This window comes from Podarcis raffonei, chromosome 5, assembly GCF_027172205.1.
Source record: "Podarcis raffonei isolate rPodRaf1 chromosome 5, rPodRaf1.pri, whole genome shotgun sequence".
Lineage (NCBI taxonomy): Eukaryota > Metazoa > Chordata > Lepidosauria > Squamata > Lacertidae > Podarcis > Podarcis raffonei.
The window spans coordinates 72,227,640-72,253,579 of record NC_070606.1 but is presented as its reverse complement, the minus strand read 5'-3'; the positions used below and the strand labels follow the sequence as shown (position 1 = coordinate 72,253,579).

Below are 25,940 nucleotides of genomic sequence, written 5' to 3'. Positions count from 1 at the left end.
TCTGTCCACCTCCACAGCTTCAAAGTTGGATGGAAGACCAGTAGTTCATCATGGTCACAAGAGGAAAGTGCCACACACACAGTGGCAAGCGTGGTTGAGCACTGGGTATAACCGCTCTTCTTATGGTGTGGTGTTTATCCACTCAGATTACATTTTGCCTGTACTTATTGCCATAGCCCAGTAATCCATAGTACTTAATGAGAAATAATTCTTCTCCTTCTGGACCAAGGTTTCAGCTCGGTTCACTAGTTTTCATTTTTGTAGCATAATGACTTACAGATCTTGAAACGGAAGCATTTAAATTCAGGACAAACTAGAAGATTATTTGTTCCCGCAGTACTTAGCCTAGGAAAATAAAACATCTCATAAGCTAACTAATTCACTGCCTACTGAAAGGTATTGAGCTTCAGAGATTAGTGTTGGAAAACTTTCGCACCGGTGTTAAAGTTGTGGGTTCTTTCCCACTACTGTGATACCAAATGTGAAAGAAGGGGATTCTTTTCTCAAAGCCTTGCTAGAAGGGTACAGGGTCCAACTATCTCAACACTTCTCTTAGAATGAACTGTCAGCTTTTTGAGATGGATCCTCTCTCTCCGGCAGGTTTGCTTCAATTTACCCTCAAGTAAATTTTGGGATACACACACACACACACCTCCCACCTAACCACTTAACCAGGTAATCAAAAGCCTGTGGAGGGAAAGAGCATTTCCATCTGTGGTAGGTCAATCCAATTCAAGGTCAAGATCCCATCCCATGCAGTTCATTCAAGCCATTTTGCAAATTAGTTCATTAAATATTTTGTTTTGGGTGCTGAAATGTTATCACGAATGGTATAGGCTTTTGCTTCTTTCTGTACCAGAAGGCATTGAAAGTGGTGCATTTTAATAATAGCAGGCAATGAGTTTCAGCCACCTCATCTTTTAATCAAGAGATCTGAACATAAGATGCATCTCTCTAGGGAGGCTCAGCCAGTTTCCAGTTGAGGTGCAATCTTACTTTGCCATAGTAAACCTCTCTAACTCATGAGAATTTCTGTTTATCCTCCATGCTTAGCAAGCGTAGTAACTCTGAATCACAAAGAATAGAGATGGCATGCTATAAGACTGCAAAGTATCATTGTATCCCATTGCTCATTGGAGAGGGGACCTGGCAAGAGGGCCAATGTCCCTGAGATGGGCATGCAGCAGAGCTTCTCAGAGAGCATTGACTAGGTTGCTCCGCAACTGCTTTCAGGGGGCTACATCCCCTGGTCAATCTGTGAGTATTGGGCTGCTCCCCCAAATGAAGATCTGCGCAGATCTGTTTCTTTCTCTAGAGCTGTGTTTTCATTTCTACAACCTTTGGTGAGAGAATATTTCCATTTAAAAATGTGAGCTGTTACAACCCCAAACCATTTGCTGCCCTTGTCAGATGCTAAAATCAACTCATTTCAGACTAATACAAACTGCAGCAGTTTAGAAACACAATTACTCTACTGAACAGGAAGCACTTTTGTGGCAGAGTTTGAAGCTAGTGGTCTGAGCACGCCTAATTCTCAGAAGGGAAGTTCATTGCAACTTGAAGAACAGTACTGAGAGGAGCACAGGATTCTTCCTACCCCAGTTCTTTCTAAATTTTGAGTCTTGAATTCCTTTTAAGTTATTATCTGTTCATTTAGGAGAATGTGGTGCATATTAGAACAATGGCTTTTAATCCACAAGCTGCCCATACATTTCAAACATGAATTTTAGTGGGTTATTTGAGCAAAACAGCTGAATAATTTCTGTCTCCAACCTGATAAATGGAGCCACAACATTTGTTTATACAATTTTCACAGCAGTGTGGCCAACATGCCAGATGTTTGGCACCTGGCCCCCTTGTCTCTCTGACTGGTGGTTACTACTTCCTCCTCCCATCCATATCCACATTCATGCCACATCCGCATGGCATGAAATATACAAGACTGAACTTCAGAGAGGAACTGGGGATTTAAGGCAACTTCTCCCGGATTCTTCCCATCTCCCACAATGCACAAGCCCAAACTTGCCCCAAAGAATCTTTGCAGTTGGTTCCTGACTACAGTCAATCTTCAAAGAAAGTGACTTTGGTTTAAGCCTTCTGTTGTTTGAGTTTCCCTTTCTTCAGGGAAAGGGCTAGAGCCATGCTCATAAACCAGGGATAATGGGAGCTGGAGTCCAACAACATCTGGAGAATGACACATTGGCCATCCCTGCTCTAAGCTGTGTAGAGCTGTCAGTTTTCCTTCCAGCTTCCTTTAATCAGAGATGGCATTTTTCATCTCCAAGTCCAATGGGTTAAATGCAAAAGCACATCTCTGATCGCTACAGGTACTCCATCACGCTGAATAATATAATAACAATCAATTTCACAACATGATTATGGGGATTACATGATTAATGGGGATTGCAAAGTATTTTGCTGGTGACATGTTCTGCATAAATACTAATAATTTATATAGAACACATTACCTTGCAAAATACTTTCCAGTTCCGCTCCTTAATCCCCACAATCATGCTGTGAAATTGTGATGTTTCACAAAATGTTCCCTGTTTATGCCAATAAACAGGTAGTTCTGTGTGAAAGAACATTATTAGATATTGAGATATATGTGAGAAGGAATATATTTAGCAATTTCATTGAAAATTCATTTTCAGCAGGATGCAGAAAGTAGCAATTGCTTTCAGGGGTATCAACATCCCTCCGATACAATTCATGTTGAGCTGATGAAGCAAATTGTTCTGTTAACAGTTTCATAGACTTGTAGAGTTGGAAGGGACCATGAGGGTCATCTAAGTCCAACCTCTACAATGCAGATATCTTTTCCCCAATGTGGGGCTCAAACCTACAACCCTGAGATTAAGAGTCTCATGCTCTACTGACTGAGCTATCCACTGGAAAGTCTTATTCTCTAGCTCAAATGCTATGATGTTGGGGAAGCAAAGGACTCCATTGCTGTATCACTTGTCTCAGAACCAGGTTATCCATCTCTATATTAGCAGATCCCTGTTCCACTTCCCTAGTAGACTAAAATGAGAATGCTGAAACATTTTGAATCTCTTTTGTTTAATTGCAGATAGCCACAGTTCCCTGGGAAATAAGAACACTGTACTCATCAGTTTCTGAAGATACAGAGCAAAAAGCAGAGCATTTGTTTGTTAAAGAGGTAAATTAACATTTGTTTTATCTCCTTGACCTTACATAGGTACCGTTGTTGCAGTGGATTTTATTTTAATTAAAGATTAAACAATGTTATGGCCTTTCAAGAAGGCATGAACAATAGCATCTTGATGGGATTTAGCCCAATACAGTCTACACTGTATTGTACCTGCCTCTCCAGGATTTCAGACAGGGGACATTCCCCTCCCTAGCTGGAGATATCAGGGGTTGAACTTGAGACCTTCTGAATGGAAAGCAGATTCTCTACCACTGAGCTATGGCCCCTCCACATGAATCACTACTCCACACATTGTGGAGTAGCTGTTGTCCTAACTTAGCAAGTATACCATTTGGGAAAGTATCCTGTTTCCAGTTGTGATCTTCAGAAAAAGTGAGGCGGGAGTTGAAACATGATACTCAACACAGTAGCAAAGCCAGCACTGGCTTCCTTGCTTTTATTAGAAAAGCAATGACTTTCAGAGCGGAACATGACATATTCTATCTGGAAATTATTGCGAACTGGCAAGTTGTCGCTTAGACTGAAGCCTTCCATGGAGCCAAAGGAAGTGTGAAAGCAGCGGCACAATGACAAATGCAGGGAGATGGAATTATGATTTCAATGGGAATTTGGTTAATGGAACAGTCTCAGGATAAGGGCTTTAAACTGTTCCACTTTCCATTTCCAAGTCTATATATAGCAAGTAAACGAAAACCTCAGCACAAAGTATTTAGTAGCACCCAGGCTTTTCTTTCCTTTGCTGGGACTGAAAGTATTGCTAAGGTTCAGAATAAGGATGTGCTTTGTTACCATCAGCAGTAATAAAGGTCACTCAGAAATGAAGGACAGCCTTCCCCAACCTGATGTATCTCAGATATTTTGGACCAAAACTCTCATCAGCCTAAGACAACATGACCAATGACTGGCGTCTGGTAGGAGTTTTAGTCTAACAACATATAGAGGGCTCTGGGAGGTTATAGAAGGCTCTGGGAGGCTGATGTAAGGATTCCTTTATTCCAGCCCATATAATTGAGGTGCCTGATGGAATAATTAGTAAGATATTGAAAATATTGTTTCCCCAAATATAACAGAGCCACAAAGTGGTATGCCCTGCTTACAGATGATACCCACAGGACAGACTTCCTGGAATTTAACCTCAGGTTCTGTGGAGACACATTTCCCTATACATTCACTTTTTAAAATCCTGGAAATACATAATAGTATATAATAACTGGTTTTACATTTATGCCTATTCAATGTTATGGATATTTATTTTGCATGTTAATTATGAACAATATTTAGAATGCTATATGATGTAACTTGCATCAACTGGCCACTTGTCTCTGGTAACCTCTCTCTTAAATAATGAATGTTGGCTCATACTATAGATCTGTTTTGTTTTATTGGTACAATTGCTGCAGGTTTGCCATGGACCTTGGCTAGAATAATATTTGATTTGTTTTCACTTTCACAAACTTTGCTGTGCATTGCAGAGGAAGTTCGTGAAATGCCACACCCATCTTGGTTAAATTATATTAATTATTCTTTTGTCTTTTTTCCATGCTTATTACAGGGGTCAAATAGGGCACTGTAACATCCCCTTTCTCTCGCATGTTGTCAAGAAAAAGGAACTGAGTCTAACCTGAGTATATTCAAGAAATGTTTCAAGCTTTCATTTGTAGGATCTTTTAGATTCCCATTCTTACCCCAGTCTAACCTTCCTGGCTGACACATGCCATAATGGTATCAAGGAAAAACATCATATCATCAGCACGCTTTTTAAAGACTTGTCATCCAAGTCTGGCATGATCCTACTAAGGAATAATCATTTTTTCCCCATTTTTCAGATGTGGCTCTGCCCAGTTTATAGATGGGTGGTCTGGCAGGAAGTGGCTTGCTGGAACATCATCTGAACTTTGCAGGGGCCCCGTCTTGCATGTGCTCATCTGTGGTGCACTGCTGTCCAAAAATGATACAGTTCTTCATATAACTAGCTTTGCAGCTTTAAGCTAGTCTTTTACAGTTATTTGAATGTGCTTTTTGTTCTGTTTACATTAGATGTATTGATCTCTATGAAGAAAAGCAACCCTTTTGTATTAAACTGTAGGTCCAAGAACTGTGGTTAGTTGTATGTGTCAACTCTGTATCTATTTACAATTGCTCGAGTGAATATGGCATATTATTGAGAATTAATGCTCTGTTGATCTTCCAATGCATGCGTAACTATTGCATTCCCCCCACTTATAACGACTAGTAAGAGAAATGCCAGTGGAAAAGAAGAAAACTGGCCCTTTCTTAAGAATGCAGTTTTTGTCCATGTGCCAGCTACAAAATGAATGAAGTGTGGGATCTTTTCTGATCCTTATCCAACTCACTGAAAGGGCTTTTTCATTGGCTCATATAGTAGTGTGTACACATTGCTGCTAATCAAATATACACTTATCATGGACCAGATGTTTACCAGTTTTCTTTCAGAAAAAACCTAAACTACGGGGGGGGGGCAGAGCTAGGAATGTTCTTGTCCACCTGCTAATCTGCACACAAGGGACTGATCCCCTTATATCCCAGACCAGCATTTAATGCAGAACTCGCATTAGGTCAAATCTAGACTAAGTTGGTTGCATGTTGTTTCCATTTAGTTCAATGAGATTTAATTTAAGTCTTTGGTGGCATCAGGTTTAATTAACTTTGTCCAGATACACAACCCATTGCCTCTAATTTTGTGGGAAAGATATGCTGGGTTGGTTATCTATCACTATCTATCATCTATCTATCATCTATCTATCTATCTATCATCTATCTATCTATCTATCTATCTAATCTATCTATCTATCATCTGTCTATCATCTATCTATCTATCTATGCTAGTTAGCAATATAATAATTTATGTCTGCAGGCACATGGGACTGCTACCTTGCAAAAGCTAAGCAGGTCTGAGCTGGTCCGCACCTGGATGGGTGACTTCTTGGGAACAATGTGGGATTTGTCTTGGATTCCATGATGGAAGAAAGGCGGGATATGACTGGGAAAAAATTAATAAATGTGCTCCTCATCACACAGAGACTGTTCTCCACAGCTTTTATTTTGTTCCTCCTTGCAGCAATTGTACATTGGAGGTTATTGTTATTAGACTTTTGCAAACAGACAGTCAAAGCTGGGATAGAGTGACTGACCCTGAAATCATTTTGTAACATTTTGGGGGCAATAGGGTGGATTTGGTGGAGGTGTCCCTCCATTCAGCCCTGCTAGCTTCCACTAGCATCACTCTGCTGGTTTGGGGCTCCCTGTTCCACTTGCCAAACATGTGGTTAGGTGGGTTCCCACCATTGGCAGCCAATGGGAAGCCCCCAGATTCTAGGCTAGTGCAGCAATTTGTCTGCACGCCTTCCACCCACTGGCGGAGGAAGATGAGTGTGGGGGAGCACATCGCCCCTGACAGTGCAATCCCAGCAGGGTGCCATTGCAGCTGCGCCCCCGCTGCCCATGCTGGGTGCCCTGCCCCCACAGGCAGCGTGCCACATCCCCAGGACGCACGCCACCCCTGCCCCCGTCTGCTCTCCACTCCCTGGTGCAGGAGCATGAAGCTCTGCCACTGCTTCCTCCATTGCTCTAGCAAAATGCTGATCTGCACAGCAGGGCTGATGTTGAAGAGATGGCCTCATTGCTCCATTAAGATAAGCATTGGCTTGCAACCTAACTCAAGGTCATTCTGTACCTGTGGTAGGACTGGTAATCAAATAAACTCTATGTTTCTAGGACTCCTGCCCTGGGCATTTGAATCAGAGTAAAAGCACAGATTTAATTTGAAGAACAGCATGTGTGGTCCTTTTTATTTTTTATTTCCTAGTTCTCATCTAAAAATTATTTCCACAGCTATGTTGTGGCACAAGCACAGGACAAAGAGCCAAGGCAGCTCAGCTGACACAGCAGTGCATAAATCAGCTTGCTACTAGGCACACTTGCAATTTGATTAAACAATGTTGTAGTGCTCTTAAGGCACTGTACAATTATTAAATCCTGCCACAAAGCTTTAACCCTAATTCTCAAGACAGGATTTAATCAAGTCCATTCTCTTTGTTTACTTCTTGATGAAGTTCCTGTGAAATTTTTATTCCTTAGCAAATTTGTCATAATATTAGAATAATATACTGGGAAATGTTTTTTAGTGTGAAGACAAAACTGTCTGCTGCTGTCAACACAGTTTACATGTTTAATGTTCCATTCCTCTTGACAGTGAGGGATCCTCCTTGAGGGATATGTGATGAACTATGGGTACATACAGACCCGGAAGTGTCTCCGGACAGCGCTGGCCCCTGGCCTCTTAAGTGAGAAGGGCGCACAACCCCAGAGTCTGTCAAGACTGGCCCGTACGGGCAGGGGTACCTTTACCTTTTATGGGTACACACACAGAGAGAATCACACACATATTGAAAGATACCTCACTGTGCTAACGAATGAGCCCAAGATGAGTAACAAAGCTAAATCATGGTTTGGAAAATATGAGTTGTGTGGAGGAAAAAGAAGTAGTTCTGCTTAAGAAAAAATAAAAAGACAGTTGAGATATAATTAATTGCACAGAAGCTGCAATCATTAACTTGATTGGAGTATTGCTACAGATTCCACTGGAACAGGGATTGCATGCACCATAAGGAATATTAGGAAAAAACAGGGAGGAGGAAGAATGGAAAAGCTTAGGACTGGTGAGCTTGCAAGGGTAGTGAAATTACATTTGGGGGAATAAACAGCAATCTCCATACAATATTGAAGGAAAGGGCTGCTTTTCAGGAGGGAAAGACCCTAAAAGGTCTGTTGCATACTTTCCTACAAGCTTCTCCTCACCCATTTACTCACACTTCAGCCCTGCTGATTTCATTGCGTGACTTAATCATGGAGGATTACAACGACTGACTGTTTCTTCTCCGAGGCACAGATCTTGGAGATGCTGTGCACAAGGGTTTTCTTACCTACAGCTGTTGTCTCCAAGAGAATAAATCAGCTGTTGGGAGTGTGTGGGAATGGCAAATATCAGTGCCTGGAAGTGGCCTCCCTCCAACAGCTTATTGGTGCAACAGTGATAATAGCACCAAGCATTTGGTGGTATATTTGGGATGCAGGACTAGTGTATGTACTAGGTATATTTCTTGGACATACATAACTTTTTGCACATGTGGGAGTGCATCCACAAGGGTGATCTGCATTTTTTTCTGTATATGAATTATCAATTCCCACCACCACTGAATCTGCTTGATGTAACTGTCCCTTTCTCATTTTCTTTTAGGCTTGTAAATATTACAGTTCCCAATGGCACATTGTAAACTACAGATATGAGCAGTACTCAGGAGATTTTAGACAATTACCAAGGTAAGAGACTCTCTCTATTTTTTTCCTGGTGCTTTAATGTTATTTTAAATAATTATATGTCAGTGTCTAGGTTTATGCTATGGAACTGCCCCTAGCTTCTGGTAAGTTATCTTAGGACACTGTATACACAACATTCCCTGCTATGGCTGCCATTTAGTTCAGTCATAATGAATTCAAATCACGTAATTAATCTCCACTGGAATGCATGTTGGGCAACAGCAGCGCTTGATGGACTCTGAACTGGATCTCAAAATCGGTGTGCTGTTGTGAGTAAGAATGTAAGCATAGAGCCTGGGTGTCCTTGACTTAAAGTGTCTTCAACTCAGGTGTCTTTGGGCAAGTCATACTCCCAGAAACTGATATTTATCTGGAAACATAATGTGGTTCTTAACCCTTTCAAGTTGTGAGAGCAGTTTGGATATCAAAGCTATTCACTCTTGGGTGTTAAGATCAGCAGGAAGGGCGCTTTTTAAATTTCCACCACCCTGAGAAGCTTGCAGGGGGGACATCAGCAGAAACCACAGAACAGCATGGTGGGGAGGAGGAGGGGAATAGTTTTGCCTGACAAGCTGGAATGCTTGTATTGATGGAATGTTCATTTTAGCACAACACCGCATTTAATTCCACCCTGGATCACACATGAAACTCAGGGACTTGTTGTTGATTATGATGTTGCTAACCCTAAGGTCCCGGGGTGAATTGCAACAATTAAAACACAGCATTAATATTAAAAGCAATATTACACAATATTTAAAACTGGACATACATCATCATGAAGGGAGACAATTTTCAATCATTCCTCCCCATCTCTGCATGTCCCTGCCCCCACAAATCAGCTATGAAGGGTCTGGGCCTCTTTGGGGCAGATTTAGGGGGCTGGAAAGGAGGAGGAGGAACCCCTGAAAATTGCCTTCCTCCCCATTCTGCTTATTGATGCCTTTGGACAGCAGAGGGTAACCAACTGGATTTTCCCCTGTGATCGTACCAAAAACAAAAAAAAACCCGAAAAAAACCCCAAATCATTCCTGACCACATTAAGCTAGCTTAAGCCCATAAGGATGTTTGCATGCAAAAATCTAGTTAGCTGAAAGGGGGGAAGGAAATGTGCACTATTAGAAGCGGGCACTTCTTCCTGTCCTCTTAAAACACCTTGGGAGTAGATTTAAGTAAAGAACTCATTCATGGCTTCCTGTACTTGTCAACCCTGTATGACAGGGACACCATTTGATCTGGCCCACTGATGACAAGGACAGCCCATAGAGCTGCACGGCAGATTCAGAAGACCCAGCACTTTGAGGCCTCTCTTTCTCAGCTACCCTTCTACATCTCTCCTGTCCCACCCATCTTAATAACAGCTTGGGAGTAAACGGGTTGGCCTTTCATTGGACACCTTTTGTCTCATCCCATCCTGACTTGTATTAGATTGTAGAATCTTAGAAGTTTGGTGAGGAGATGGTTTTTGTTTTAAATCAGCTTTCTTTCTTTTTTAAAAGTGCCTTCCTCCCAGCAAGCTATTTTTCACCAAATAGCTCATAGAGCTTTTATTTTTCAATACTAATCAGAACCTTGCCTTTGGATTTTGTACTGAGAACCACATGAATTAAAACCGGGCAGTGATACTATGCTGCCAGCATGACTGAAACCTTGAAGCGCTGCACTGGGAAGATTCAATTGTTTCCTTCCCTCAAGGCATGTTGCGTTAACTGGCTGTTTTGGACACTCACAAAGCACATAGATTGGTGGAGAAGTCAGCTTCACTCAAGAGCAATTTTTTCTCTAGCAGGAAACATTTGGGGGGGGGATAAAAAAATCTGCACAGGTGGGCATATAATCACCTGGAGACAAAAAAGTTGACTTTGGGACAGTCTTTTTGTCCTTAAATTGTGAAGTAAGATGACAGGGAAGCATTTGCAATGTGTAATATGCCTCATCCTGTGTATTTAGCAGTTAGTATAGATTTTTCATGAGCATCTGACTTCTTCTTTAAGAAGAAGTAGGCCAGGCATGTCCAAAGTCAATTTTGGGGGCCTAATCTGGCCCGCCAGTTGGTTTAATCCAGCCCCTTGTTGCAGTTTATTCCTAAAAAAAGGTCAACAACTTTGGTTGGTCCTTTGGTCAGCCCTCACGGCCCTCCACTTCATCAAATCTGCCCTCTCTGAAAAAAGTTTGGACACCACTGATGTAGGCTGTTGTTGAAAAGCAAAACTTTTCACTCTGCAAACTGAAAGTGCTAATATACACTATTCTTTGATATAGACCATATACACAGGCTGCTAGTTAGCTAAGTTGTTGGTACAGGAATACAAAGCCCTATGCAACTTGGGACTGAGATATTTAAAATATTGTGTCACCTGTTATTTACCCAGCTGATTGGTGTGTTCTGCAGGAGAAAGCTGCTGATAGATATAATCTCATCAAGAGATTATATATATATCAAGAGATTCAATGTGATATAGGAATTGGGTCTTCAGTGTGGGGGCACCATTGGAACTCCCTCCTAGGACCTACATGATAGACACATCTCAGCACCATTCAAAGCCCTTCTTTTTCTAACAAGTCTTTAAATGGAGATTCTTACCCCACTGTGTCGCTATGTGGGATCTGAAATTGTTTTTAGTTTTCATGTTTTTTTATTGCTAATCACTTTGGGAAGTTTCCTGGGAAGCAACTCATTAAATAAACAAGTAGATAGCCCTGTCTGTTCAATAAGATCTTTAGTTAAGGCAGCCCCTGGTTATGCCATGGTCTGTTGAAGTTCATTTTGTGGCAACTGGGAAGCAGGGCCTTGCCTGAGGTGGTGCCCAGTTTGGGGAGTTGTCTCTCTTCTGAAATGAGACAGGTGCCAACTGGGATGTACTTTTGGCACTTGTTTAAAATTTACAGTACATGCTTGTCCAAGCCTTTTCTCGTTATATTAAAAAAACACATCTCCAGTTAATGTGCATGTTATATTCTTGTTGATTTTATTGAACTTGTTTTACTTTGTTTTAAATAAAATGCAATAGTAGCTTTTATAAGGGAGTTAAGCATGGACAAGTCCCAGTGTTTATTAGAATAGTCATGAAATCACCCTTTTAGTACCAGGAGATCACAATCAAGTAGTAGCAGTTGGCAGGTTGGCATTAGTGGGGTTGCATTGCTCTCCCAATACTGTATAGCGTGTTCTCCTTCATGGAGAGCATGTGTTGCGGTGGGGTCTGCTGGGCCACCCCTCTGTTACCAGGCAGGGTCTCTAAAGATAGCCTGAGGCAGTGATTGGTTCACTGGGTTGCTGGGGTAAAAGTTATGTTGCAGTTTTGGTGGAAGGGGTAAAATGTTTAAATACTCTGCACGCAGCCTGGAGCTTTCTCTTTGCTGCGTGCAACGGATCACCCGCCCACCCGCCCTTGAGTAAGGGGTTGTTGCATTGACCTTGCTATGCCTGTCATGGGGTCGTCTGCCGTTGGGGCAGGGGCTTGGTAGGAATTTTGTCCATCTGGCTGATTGGCTGGGCCATTTGGTTTTTGCCTACTGCGTAGCAAATCGTCACAACTTGTAAGGTTGCGGTTAGGCATTGGTTATAAATTGGTGGAGGAGGGGTTAGGATAGGCTGGGCCTGCCCCTCCATGGTTGCTGCGGAAAGGGAATTCCGTTAAAGGAATCCTGGGGCTTGCCATCTTTTCGTCCAATCCCTGGAATGGGACTAGGGCCGGCAAGCCTTCGGGGAGCATGCGGATGAGAATTGAGGGTCTGTGACTCAGCTCCATTTCTCCCCGACTTGCTTTCCCCCGCACTGTCTTTCGGTGGTGCCCGGAAGTCAGGTCTGTCCCCAGGCGGGGGGACAGATAGTCTTAACCAATGCCTAAACAACCACTCACGGTTTTGTATTTAAATAAAGTTGTGGCCAAAATTATGCCAAAAACCTTAAACAAAAATTAAGTGTGTGTTGTGAGTTATTTGGGGGGTGGCTTGGGGACCTCGACACGCAAATCACTGCTGGTCATCAAGCGGGGGAAGGGCAAGACAATGGGGAGCTTGGCACCATGTAGGCAGGGGCAGAGGAAGGGGTGTGTGGTGGGGGCGGGCACTCACCACGGGGCCTGGAATGCGCCCAAGCCACGCGTCTCTCCTGGGAGTGACACGGTGGCTTGGGTGCCTGCAGGCTCCTTGCTGCCCCAAACAGTCAGCCCACCACCTGTCCCTCAGCTGTAGGGCGGCTGAGTGGGAGGAGGCAGGCAGACTCCTCGGAGGCCCCATGGAGCGTCCTGCCCCGGCTGGCCCCGCTCCTGGGTGCAGGGCATGTGCGCCACCCCAGGCGCCCTATCGGCCTGCTCCGCCGCTGCATGTAGAAGCAATGGCAGAGCCAACCCAATGCTCACAAGCTCCTCGATGCCTTACCCATCCACTTCTTACCACTATATTTTTAAATGATGGAGAAATAAGAGGTCTGACTGACTGCATTAGCAGCCCCTCCCCCTCTTTTAAAGGGAATACTCCATAATATTTCATGAAGATGAAAATTAATCCATTTGCTTTTCCTTAGGTATGAATGCAGACCGGATAAACTCCCTTCACATTCCTTTGAAATTGATCATGAAGATGTTGACAAGGACGAAGTAAGCATACCCGCCCCACCTGCATTTTCCTCCTCAGTGCTGAGTATCTTGGTGTTTTCCTTATTTTCATGGAAACTTAATAGAAACAAACTTTGTTGGTCATTGCTTGCTCAAAAAAGAAAAATATATACTTAAAAAGGAAGTGGAAATTGTTTTGTTTAATAGAAAGAAGGTATTCAATCACATAGTATGGCTTGATGTTTTCAACTTGCAAAAAAATAAGGGGGGGAGGGAAATCAACAAGTCAAAGGAATATTAACCATGTGTTTTGCACAGGATACAACATCCCACTCATCTTCAAAAGGAGGTGGAGGAGGAGGAAATACAGGAGTTTTCAAATCAGGCTGGCTTTATAAAGGGAATTTTAACAGCACAGTAAACAACAGCATTATGGTTCGGGTAAGGAACATACGTCTTCATTGTTTTGGTGATTATCTATCCATCCTCTCCCTTCTCTGTCTCCCACGATCATTGCATTTCTGCTTTCCGTTTTCATTTAGTTATTTGTCTCAAAATAGAATAAATGAAAGTGCATTTGGGCTGCAATGCTATTCTCACATTACCTTGGAGTGAGCCCTCATTGAATTCAGCAGGGCTTACTTCTGAGTAGAAATACATAAATTGCACTATAAGTGATAGCAAAGTGGATGTTGCCATTGTCTACTGAAAACGTATACTTGAAATGTTTATCAGTAGTGCTACACTTAAAAAAAAATTCTCTGAATAAAACACCTTTCAGAAACAATTTGCAGTACGTCCAATCTTGGTTTGTTTGTTTTCACCTAGTCATTCAAAAAGCGCTACTTCCAGCTGACACAGTTGTCAGACAACTCATACATAATGAACTTCTACAAAGATGAAAAGATATCAAAGGAACCCAAAGGCTGCATCTTTTTGGATTCCTGTACGGGGGTTGTGCAGGTAAGCCATTTTGCTGGGTTTTCAAATATAAGCTATGTACAAATGTACCGGAATATGTGTGCGTGTTTCCATAATGTATGTCCCACTTAAACCATCCTTCTGAGGCTGTTTAAGCACATTGTGAAAATCAGCAATTGCTCCAATAAAAGCAGCATTAAAACAATATAAAACCATTGTGCAGAGGAGGTGGTTGCATCATCTGCTCGCAGCTTCCGTGACACCCTTCTTTCAGTCTAACTGAAAGGCAAGAGTGACCTGCAACAAAATGTTGCACTGTGAAGTACTCCTGTTCAGGTTTCCACTCAACCTTGCACTTTTCCAAAATATCCCTCCGGTTTTCCATTTCTTGCACTAAAGCAGACACTTAGTGCTCTGTGACCACTAAGCATCCTCAGTCTTCACTGGGCTCTTTGGGCTTTCCCCTTCCACTGATAAGTCCCCCCCCCCAAAAAAAGCTTTTTTGTACTTTTGCATACCTGCAAAATAACACCAGGGGAGACAAAGCTGAGCCCATGCATCAGCCAGCAAAGCAACAGCTGGGTGGGGCTAGACTTTGCTTCCTCCTTCCTGCCACTTGGCTTCTACTGTCAGTTGACTTAGACTGCGGAGCTGAAAGGAAGCATTCTGTGACCCCATTCATTGCTCAAAGGGTGCTGGGTGGTGTGGCTTTGTGTACAGTAGTGGCACAAAGCCACAGGGCCACTCTTCCAATGCTGGCCTCTCCACTGCTTACATTGACAGGGCTGTAGTATGGTAGCTCTGATTTCATTGCGGTCCCACCTTAGTCCTATCCAGGTAAATAACATTGAGGTCAATGCCAGGATAGTGGCTCTGTGGCTACACACAACCACATATTACCACTACTTTTTTGTGTGTATATTGTGATAACCCATTGTAATTGATCTGAGGATCATTCAGTAAAAAAGTAAGATATAAATATTGAGGCCCCTTGCAAACCTGTTGATCACGCACATGTCTTGAGCATGAATGACACCATTTTGATTATACTGTATATGGATGTACAATAACTATACAGTGGTACCTCTGGATGCGAACGGGATCCATTCCGGAGCCCTGTTCACATCCTGAGTAGAACGTAAGGCGTGACTGCGCGTCTGCGCATGCGCAGATCATGTTTTGCCGCTTCCACGCATGCGCATGACGTCATTTTGAGCATCTGCGCATGCGCGAGCGGTGAAACCCGGAAGTAACACGCTGCGTTAATTCCGGGTCGCCACGGAGCATAACTTGAAAACGCTCAACCTGAAGCACATTTAATCTGAGGTATGACTGTATACATAGAGAGAGACTGTATGTGTTGACTAAGATTTCAGTCCAAATTCCCAGTCTACCAGGCTGACACACGAAACTACCGTTGGCATTGGCCAATGAAAATCCCTGAAATGAGGCATTTTGGGAGACAAAGAGGAGGCAGAACTGGGATGGCCATATATCCGCTGAACCCTGAGCCAGTCTTACCACCATCACCTGAAAGCATTGGGCCTGAACTGGGCCTCTTTGCTGTGCCAGCCTCCCCCAACCAGCATGAGTGGCAGGGCTGTGGACGTGGTGGCAGCTGCACCACTCTGTTAGGCTTTACCACTACTGCTCAGGCATTTAGATTGCTCCATAAGTCATACTCAGAGTAGAGCCCTCAAAATCAATAGAATTAAATTACCTAAGTCATATTCCAAGTGTGACTCACACCGGATATCATTCACAGAACATCTCCTTAATGTAGTTATCAAATCGGATGATTGAGTGACCCAAATCATTAATTGCTTTAGAAGAAGAAGAAGAAGAAGAAGAAGAAGAAGAAGAAGAAGAAGAAGAAGAAGAAGAAGAAGAAGAGATGCCAATACATTTAATGACGAACTTTTTTGCTACATTTTGTTGAATGGACAAAGTAGAGCTAACTTAAATTGCACCAGATGTTTTCTGGTGGTGTCATGCGCTTGCCAACTTGGAAGCAAGAGAGTGAATCATCCTGATCTAGTAGTTCTCGGACGTTTGAGATAATACTGATTCACACATGGAGTTCCACGTGAGCCATGAAAGATCCCTCTTCCTCTTGAAAGAATGGCCTAACTTTTAGGGTCCTGATTCATAGCACTTATCCTTACGACTGCTTTGCTTTGCTTTGAAAACAAATATGTTTTCTTTGGGTTCTTGAGGTTTTCTTAAGGCACTTTCCTGTGTAGCTGTGGCTGCTCAACCAGACTTCCTGGCGAATACTCAAGTTTTACAGCTGTACTATATTTATCGTCTTTGCTGAACAGAGGAAGTATGCCTCAAAAAGGAGATACAAATACTCTCTGACTGACCACAGTGCCTCCAACACAGAGCAACGTCTAACTTAGTTGTAGCATCCATTCATATATTTCAACCATGCAAAATACAGAGCGTGTTTCTTCTACCGTATAATACAAATGTTTTATCCTACCTGCTCTTTGTAATTTCATCAATTCAAAACCAAGAGAGTTACATGAATCTATTTGCTAAAAAAGATGGAACTTGTTAGAGAAGGCTGGTAGCCTAGCATGTTGAATGTTAGTCATAGTTGTTTTTCTACAGTGCCTTTAAGTAACACATTACATTACTTATCCCATTTATTCAAAAGGAGCAAACTGAAGCACATTATTTTAAGGTAGAGATAGGGAACCTGCAGCCCTCTCTGGATGTTGTTGAACTCCATCTCCCATCAGCCCCTGCCAGCATGACTAATTGCCAGGGACTCTGGGAGTTGTAGTTTAACAACATCTAGAGAGCCACATGCCCCCTACCCCTATCCCTCACCTGGGAACAAAATCCCATTTTTTCCACATACAGAAATATCTCAGCATTCTTATATTTTAGTTAATGTTGCAGAGTCCACACCCCCCCCCCCGAAATACAATTATGGTAACATAGATATTCAAAGTTCGCTTTATCCTGTTGAATCCTGGCTAGCTTTTGTTTGGTAAGTTAACCAGGAATGGCGAACCTGTATCCTTCCATACATGGTTGGACTCCAGCTCACATCAACCCTATCCAGCATGGCTAGTCTAGATCCATATGTCACATACGTGGGACATTTGGAAATGTTAATTCCAAGCTTTGGAAAAGATTATTTGTTTCCCCTGTCTCTTATCAGGTGGTATTATCAGAGATAAAAATGAGTTGATCCAGAGAACCAAGTATTGTTGGACAAGAAGTGTGAATGAACAGACCTGCCATTTGCATCCTCTAAATCAGAACCTCTAAAACGTTTGTTGTTCTGAAAACCAGAGGTTTCTCAGAACTCAACAATCAGAGGAGAAGAAAGTAGAAGTCTGAGGGGCAAATTAGATAAGATAACTGGAGATCTGTGCCCAGATATTCAGCAACTTTTATGTTAGTTAAGTACATGTGTGTTGTCTGTTGAAGCTTGACTGGAGGCTAGGGACAATTAGTTAGTTGTGTCAGTGATGAGGGTGGGATTCAGATCAGATTGGGATGGCAATCCTGGCACAGAAAGTATTTCCCCATACCACTTTCTCAGACTTAAATTGCCCTCCTGGTGCTATTTTCCCTATTGGTGAAAACTTGCAGGCACCACATGTTGTAGTGCAGCCCCCCAACTTTCTAATTCTCCATGTTTGCTCTTGGCTCTTCAGCAATTTGGTGTGGAATAAAGTATTTCACATCATGGAAACTCAATATATCCAGTCCATTAGAAGTACTGTATTCATAGTTGTTTTGATCTTCTACTTTCTCTGACATATGTGATTTTTTTTTTGGGGGGGGTGTTATATGTGGATTAATACGTAGGCCTGGGCCTGTGTAACATAAAATAGCTGTTGGAAAGTTAAAACCTAAATAAACTCTAAATGTGAATTACTTCTCAAACCACTCTGTGATCTTTTAAGAGATGGATAGTTCCAGTAGACATTAGACATAATCTGGGCTGAGCCTGGAATATCTATCTCAACCTATATGATGTGGTATTTGTGACATTCTTTATGTAGACTATAATGTTGAACTTTAAGTTAAATGTGGGAGATACTAAAGTCTAAAGCCAATTTATCCAGTAGTAGGAGCAGTAAAGAATCAAAGGGGGGGGGGGGACGACAAACGTTATATTAACTTTGCCACAGAAGGAAATATTTGGCTGTAGATATGAAAAAGAAGCTTTTGCACAGAACCTTGTAGGCTTGCCAAAACTTTGAAGCACATCTTATAAATACATATTGAATTCCTGTTGTCTGGTATGTTTAAGTACTCACCATGTGAAAATGATTTTTTCTATATAAAAAAAAGAAACTCGATAACATTTTGTCATCTAATTTGAATGACTTTGCAGAAAAGGTGAAGTCCCCAGTACAGAAAACATTCAAATTAAATGACATTTGTTCCTTGCTTTCATGAAGGCAGTTCATTTGCATCTTCTTAATAAACAGAGGATTCAGTCTATAGTTAAATCCTTGGCAGATTTTTAATCTTCCAAGAAAGTCACATCTTCCAGGATGCTTTCTTGATCGTTAAGAATTGAATGAGATGCAAGGAAAGAATAATTTGAGTGCAGATTAAAAGAGAGGGCTCCCCCTTTGTATGTGTTTCTTGGGAGAGAAAGTATTAGCATGTTATGGAATGCTATAAAGAAGTCATTTATAAGGAATTCAATTAAGTCAGCAGACAGAGATCAAAGGCCATGCAGTACCAGTAGCCATGTAAAACACTAGCTGGCTTTTATATTTCAATGCATTTCAACCCATTTATTTTGCTTGGCTTCCATTGGGATACACGGTCTCTTTTTTCTATTAACGTTATTTTCTGTTCTGAACATTACTTTGCATTTTGAGAAAATGCTTGCGTGGGATGTGGGGGTGTTGTTCCCAGCACTTTTCTGAATACAATTTAGCCTGTCTGAAATTATTGAATATCAATCCAGTCTCCTCTTTAAAGTAAGGATAACCAATGCAGTGTTCTCCAGATGTTGTGGACAATTTCCATCAGCCTCAACCATTGGCCATGAAAGCTGTAGCTGATGGGAGTTGTAGTCCGAAACATCTGAAGGGCACCATGTTGGCTACGTCTGCTTTAAAGTGCTAATCAATAGCCATTTCAAGCAATGACCTGAAAGATCTGGCAGTTATTACAGGGTGACTTGCTTTTTTGGGGGGGGGTGTCTTATATTCAGTTCTTCCATATGAGCCTGACTAATCCAGTTTTATACAACCAAGTAGCAAGGTCCATCAGTCTGGTGGCCCAAAAAGCATAGATACTATGTAGAGGCCAGCATAGAAAGTATTATAAAAGGTAATGGGACCCCTGGCCATTAGGTCCAGTCGTGACCGACTCGGGGGTTGCGGTGCTCATCTCACTTTATTGGCCGAGGAAGCCAGTGTACAGCTTCCGGGTCATGTGGCCAGCATGACTAAGCCACTTCTGGCGAACCAGAGCAGTGCACAGAAATGCCGTTTACCTTCCCGCCAGAGCGGTACCTATTTATTTACTTGCACTTTGATGTGCTTTTGAACTGCTAGGTTGGCAGGAGCAGGGACTGAGCAATGGGAGCTCACCCCGTAGCGGGGATTCGAACCGCCAACCTTCTGATCGGCAAGCCCTAGGCTCTGTGGTTTAACCGTAGAGAGTATTAGAGCACCATATAAAAATATTGGTATACAACTGCCTTGTGCAAACTTTCTGAGCATTATCAGCTGTGGACAACTTTCAACCTTACTATTATAAGTAACTAGGTTTGTGGTCCCACATACAGTTACTTGATAGTAAGCCCACATGAACTGAGTGGAACTGGGAGACATTATTGGATCAAATTGCAAAGCATCTGTTCAGGGATAGTCCTGATGGAAATAGACTGAAACTTTAAATACCTAAGACTTAGCAAGGCTGTAGCTCAGTGATAGAGCATCTCTTTTGTAGGTCTCAGTTTAAACCCGTAGGAGAACTGCTGCCAGTCGGTGTAAACAATACTGACCTATGATGGGCGATTGGTCTGACTCAGAATAAGGCATTATCCTATGCTTTTTCTGTTGTTTGAGGTATAGGAGGTACAGAAACCTTCCATTGCTTCTACCACTATTGATTCCCAATTACCCGCCTAAGGAGAACATTTGTATCTGCAACTTACAGATGCTACTTCTTGTTCTATTTGTTCAATATAGGATTTGTCATTATAGTTTAATGCTTTTTTCCCATTGCTTCCTCCCTGCTTCTTATAAATATCTTGATCCAATAGAATAACAGGCTTCGAAAACATGCCTTTGAGCTGAAAATGAATGACTTGACATACTTTGTGCTGGCAGCTGAAAATGAGCAAGATATGGATGAATGGATTTTCACTCTCAACAAGATCCTGCAAATAAATCCAGAAGGGTCCATTCAAGAGAGGAAGAGCGCAGACATCACAGATCTGAAATTTGGTAACAGGGAATGCTTTTAATAATTTTGGGTGCATTGCATTTTTTTAAAGCAATGATAAAAGTAAAGCTTTGTTTCCGCCCCGCCTTTTGCATAGATCTGTTGAATTCCCTGTTCGGAATCCCTGTTGTTAACTGCATAGTGTTGGTTGTTTTAAAAGTTTTTCTAGGTGTGCTGCTCCCCGTAGTGTCCTTCAGAACAACATGGTATAAACCAGTACATACAGGGTATTAGCAAATGCATTTCTATCACTTCGTTTCCATCTAATTTATGTATTGGGGCAGGAAGCCACAAACCAATCACACTGTTAAAGGCTTAGGAGACCTTATATAGTGAGACCTGCCCTATGATTCAAAATACATTTACATCAAAAGAGACGCAGTGGAAGGGCCTATGCTCTTATTAAGCCTCCCTTCAACCACAGGGCATATCCTGTGGTGGGTTCTACATGTGAGTCATAATTCCACAAGAGAATCGCAACTTTTCTTTGACACATGCAGGAGAAGATAGTTACTTGACAGCCACAGAGATGTTCCATTGCTAAAGAGATTTTGTGATGAGAGTGGCAGTCCTTGGCTAATTGGTATTGATGAAAAGATTATTAAAAATGTTTCTCTAGTGGTTTTCTTTCTAGATAGACCAGTGGCGTAGCGTGGGTTGTCAGCACCCGGGGCAAGGCAAGTAATTTGCGCCCCCTAACCCGTGGAGCCAGGTAGGGGCAGATTGTTGCGAGTGCGAGCGTCCCCCCCCCGATGTTGTGCCCGGTGCAGCCGCCCCCCCCTGCACCCCCCATGCTACGCCACTGAGATAGACATTGGGCAGTATCTAACAACGTAATTCTGCTGGCTCAAGGACTTCTGGCTGCACAACAGAACTTCCGCTCCTCTCCCTGCACACCCTCCTAAAAACTGCTCTGGAAGACTAGAAGTAAATCTGGGGCAGATATAGGAGGTGCATGGGGAATGGAGAGGAAGGGGAAATTATGTTGTGTAGCTAGAAGTTATAGCGCTAGTAGAAGTATGTTACTGATAGGCACATAGAGCTGTTTGGCAGAGTTGTCCTGCTCTTTCCCCCTACCCTGCCATTTGATGTGCAGACGGCAACTTATGAAAGGAAGCAGGAGAGCCCCTGCGTATGCAGAGCTCCTGTATCATATCATAGATTTCATCATTAAAGAATTTGGGAGAAATTAATCTTCAGTTGTTAATTAGGCAGCTCCTATATGATATCGAGCGACAGAATAATCTGGCCACAATAAGGAAATTTTGTCCATGGTATGATTATTTTCCACTTAGTCATTTTGACACGCTGGCACTCTGTTTGCAAAATTTAACAATTCCAAAATACAGGCACACTTTCACTTTCACAAGATTGAATAAACTGCCTTCGGCTGTACTTGAGGGTCGGTTTCAAAATATTCCGCTGGAAAAATGGTTATGTCCCTGTGGAGATGGCAGTATTGAGTCAGTGGCTCATGTGCTTCTGGCTTGCACACTTTATAAAGAATTGAGGAGGTTATTACCCCTCTATTATTGCCCATGCTGGGTTGTTCAACCATTGCTACTGTGTCCTTTCTTTTAGCAGATCAAGATGATCCGGTGACAGCAAAAACTGCAAGGTTTTTAGCAGAGGCAATTAGAATAAGATCTATTATTTGATTGTTGATGTGAAAACCCCAAAATGTATTTTCTATAGTTAGGTTTTTACGTCTATCTTCAGTACATTTTATTTTATTGCTATGGCTAGTGGCTGATGCAAATAAAGATTTTTCTGATTCTGAATCTTCAGTTGTGCTTTTTGTTTTTAAGATTTGGAAGACATGTCGATGAACTATGATTGTCCACAAGAGGAAACTGATTCTGCAGAGAACAGCCTGCATCCAGATTTTTCAAAAGTAAGAGACTACCGTTGTTAAAATAATAATAATAATAATAATAATAACAACAACTTCTGTTTGTTGCATATGCCAAAGCTAAGCATTCATATCTGTGGTCCAAAGTGTCCTGCTCTAGTGGCAAGATGCACCATGCAGCTCCAGCCTTGCAAACCAGCCTAGGACCATTCAACTCTCCTCATCAGGATAAGCACATAAGAAAAGTCCTGCTGCATCAGGCCAAAGTGTCATTTAGTCCAGCATCCTTTTCTCACAGCGGCCAACCAGATGCCTCTGGGAACCCTAACAGCAGGACCTGAGTGCAACAACATTCTCCTTACTTGTGATTCCCAGCTGGTATTCAGAGATATGCTGGCTGTGACAGTGGAGGTAGAAACTAGCCATCTTGACTGTAAATCTGTCTAATCCCCTTTCAAAGCATCCAAGTTGGTCTCCATCACTAGGCCTTGTTGAAGTAAATTCAACCATTTAGTAAAATTGCTCCTCCAAATCTAACCTTTTTTGATAGGAGAGAATAGGTTTGCTGGTAACAGCTGCCATCTAAAGATGTATCATTTTAGCATAGTACCGGGTGCAAAATGGGTGTAGATTTGGCTTGCTGGAGACATTGTGACAGATGACTTTGTCCACAAGCCATTCTAAAGGCATCTTAGCTGCTATGGAGCCATTTATGTGGTTAACCTCAGTTGTAAAGTTTTTAAATAGTACTGGGAGAAATATGAGGCATAGCAGAATGCACCTGTTAAATTTACTTCACAGTACATGCTGATTAATACTGGTGCTTCATGATATTTTTTTCATTGTTAACAACAAGGAGTCTTGTAGATGGCAGGAAACAAAATTGAAATCATTTCGGCTTCATGATTAAAGTGAGTTTACAATTAAAGCAAAAAAAAAAAACTGGTTTGGAAAATATTTATCCAAACAGCTTGAGGTTTTTCCAAATCAGAGCACGTGAATGTAAATTTGACTCTCTTACAACAATTTGCATACATAGTGTCAGATTTTGAAGAGTTGCCTTGCCACTTACTGTTTATGGATTTTCAGCTTGGTGTTTGTTACTTTGCTGTTGGCAAATTTATAATTATAATTTATAATGTGGTACCGGTGCATCTGAAATAATTTGCTACAGCACTGGAAATAAGTATGTATTTTAATTACAAACAACACTATTGGATGAAATTAAACATAGTCAATAATTAGGTTAAATGAATTACTCAAAATAAGACAGGATTATCTGAATTACACCAATGTGATATTCTTGAATGTTTTGGAGATTCTGCCCCAGATTAAATGTAGATTTCCCACCTGGGTTTGCTTTGCAGGCTAACATTCAAAAAGAGGGAGAAATACCAGAAACAAAAAGAGACACAAATTATAAATTTGAGTGTGTGTGTGTGTGTGTGTGTGTGTGTGTGTTGCAGGGAGGGGGAAAATAGCTTTGTGGGTCAAATTTGAAACCCTGACATGAAGCAATTTGAGCTAATATGATGTTTACCTGTAGAATAAGAGGATGTTGTTGTTGTTGTTGTTGCAGTACCTCACAGAAACAGAAGAAACTGTCAGAGCATCTCGAAATATGGATAGGTTGAATCTATTCTCCCTAGATCCTGATATTGCTGTAAGTATTATTCTTTGTTGCTTTATATTGTTAGGTGAGAGAAAGCTAAAAGTGACCAGCATGTCCACTGGGGAGACAGCTGTGCCATTCTCACTGTTTTGCCTTTATTATTTATTATTGCTTTGATTTATATGATTTCTTGCCTACTCTTCATTGTAAGGTCCAAGGGCAGATTACAGTAATACACGCATACAATTGAAAACAAGTAGAACAGTTTATATACAATTATAAAGACAAGTTAAAACAATTCTAAGCAAAAGCTGCAGAATATAAATTAAACAAAGTGGAAAAGGTGGGTTCTACAAAAAAAAAAAATACCATAAATGTCCAGGGTCAGACTAAAGAGGCTTATAATCAACATACAATGGAAGTCGTGTAATGAAAATGCTAAATGCAGCTCTGTGTGGAGGGAGTTCCACAGTTTACTGACGCTGCTCTGTATTTTGTATAGTTGCACGTATTTCTAATGCTCTGTATTTCAGTGTTTTGAATGTTTGCTGTAAACTGCTTTGGGCACAGCTCATTGTGGGAAAATGGCATAGAAGTAAACTCAATCAATCACAATTTAAGGGCTGCCACAGAAAAAACTCCCTCCTGGGCCACCATCCATCACAATTATGAGGGCATTGGAACTATCAGGAATGTCCCACATACTGTCTTTCTTCAAAAACTGGCTTGTAAAGAAATGAATTTTATGCTGTCTGTCACTGGATCTCTGATCTTACAACTATTTCCCAGAAAAGTCTGTTTTTCCTATAAATTCTGTATACTAACTTCAATCAGCTAATTATCCCAGTGTCTTTATTCCAGGCCTTGAATCCTCAAAGAAAGGAATTTCCAGCAGCAGATTCATTGCTCAAGCCTTTTCAGGAAAAGGATGCCAAGCGAATCATGATAACATGCAAATCCCTTAATCTGAATCTTCAGGCTTGTGTTTCTGATAATGAAAGTGACCCAGTCACCAATGTAAGTCTTAAGCAGAGGTAGGGGGGCTTATATCAAGACACTGGCCATGGTCAGGCGCAATATTGGCCAGTAAAGCATAGGGACATTGGCTTTTCCATGAGCTGCATGCTGGTACATACAGTTCAAGCAGTCTGCACTTTGCTCTGCCCTTCCTGGACTGGAAAAAACAAACAGTGGAATTGCTGGCTTAGCATCACATGCAAACAAGTGCTAATGGTTAGAGGGTCAGGCTGGTACCTGGGAGACCAGGGTTCAAATCCCTACTTAGCCAGGAAGCTCACTTGGTAATGTTGGGCCAGTCACTGACTCTCCGCATAACCCACCTCACAGGGTTCTTGTGGGGATGAAATGAGGAGTGGCAGAACCACTTTCACCACCTTGAGCTTCTTGGAGAAAAGGTGTGATATAAATGCAATAAATAAATATAAATGAATCAACAAACCATGAGCTGAAAGCGAAGAACAAATCTTCAGAACAAAGAACAAAAGAAATTTGTGAATGCATTTTTGAGCTGTACTTTAAAGTGCCAGGCAATCTTTTGGTGACCTTACCCACAATGCCTTGCTCTGGGGGAGGACTCCCCGCCCCCCGCTCTTTCCTCAGAGTGAAGGTAGAAGCACCTGTGGCTGATCAGGCCAGAAGAGGAATATGGAGCAGGAGCGAGAGAGGAGGGAGGAGATGGTGGCGGCAATGAGAGAGGAAAGAGGAAGTGGTAGGGAGGCAGAAAAGGATAGCTGTGCCAGTCTCAGGCTGTGTAGTGTCTTTTGCTGGCCCTGTTGCGGAGAAACAACCCATGAGCCCTGGTTCCCACATAATACTAAGCCAGATGTGCTATGTGGTTCATTTCCCCGCTCTAAGAAAGGAGCAGCAAAGCAGAGACATTGAACTGTGTTGCACGCGTGCAGTTTCTGTAGCCATGATTTATGGCCAGTGTTGTGTGTGAATGAAGCCACTGCTTTGTTTCCTCAAAAGAGTGATTCAATTCCCTTCTGAAGCCTGTTGCTTTTCATGGGGATTTGGTAAAAACAG

General features: G+C 42.0%; 1 protein-coding gene across 15 annotated transcripts in view; it reads left to right on the top strand.

Annotated features, from left to right (window-relative positions):
• Positions 1–25,940, top strand: part of DOCK10 (dedicator of cytokinesis 10) — a 179,114-nt gene that overhangs the window by 77,942 nt on the left and 75,232 nt on the right. For all 15 annotated transcript variants that reach the window (XM_053390053.1, XM_053390058.1, XM_053390055.1 and 12 more), the window contains 9 exons: positions 3,074–3,163; positions 8,433–8,515; positions 13,038–13,110; positions 13,387–13,509; positions 13,897–14,031; positions 20,249–20,432; positions 22,239–22,324; positions 23,862–23,945; positions 24,756–24,911. In XM_053390053.1, the coding sequence (XP_053246028.1) occupies positions 3,074–3,163; positions 8,433–8,515; positions 13,038–13,110; positions 13,387–13,509; positions 13,897–14,031; positions 20,249–20,432; positions 22,239–22,324; positions 23,862–23,945; positions 24,756–24,911 (1,014 nt within the window). The remainder of the gene's footprint in view (positions 1–3,073; positions 3,164–8,432; positions 8,516–13,037; positions 13,111–13,386; positions 13,510–13,896; positions 14,032–20,248; positions 20,433–22,238; positions 22,325–23,861; positions 23,946–24,755; positions 24,912–25,940) is intronic.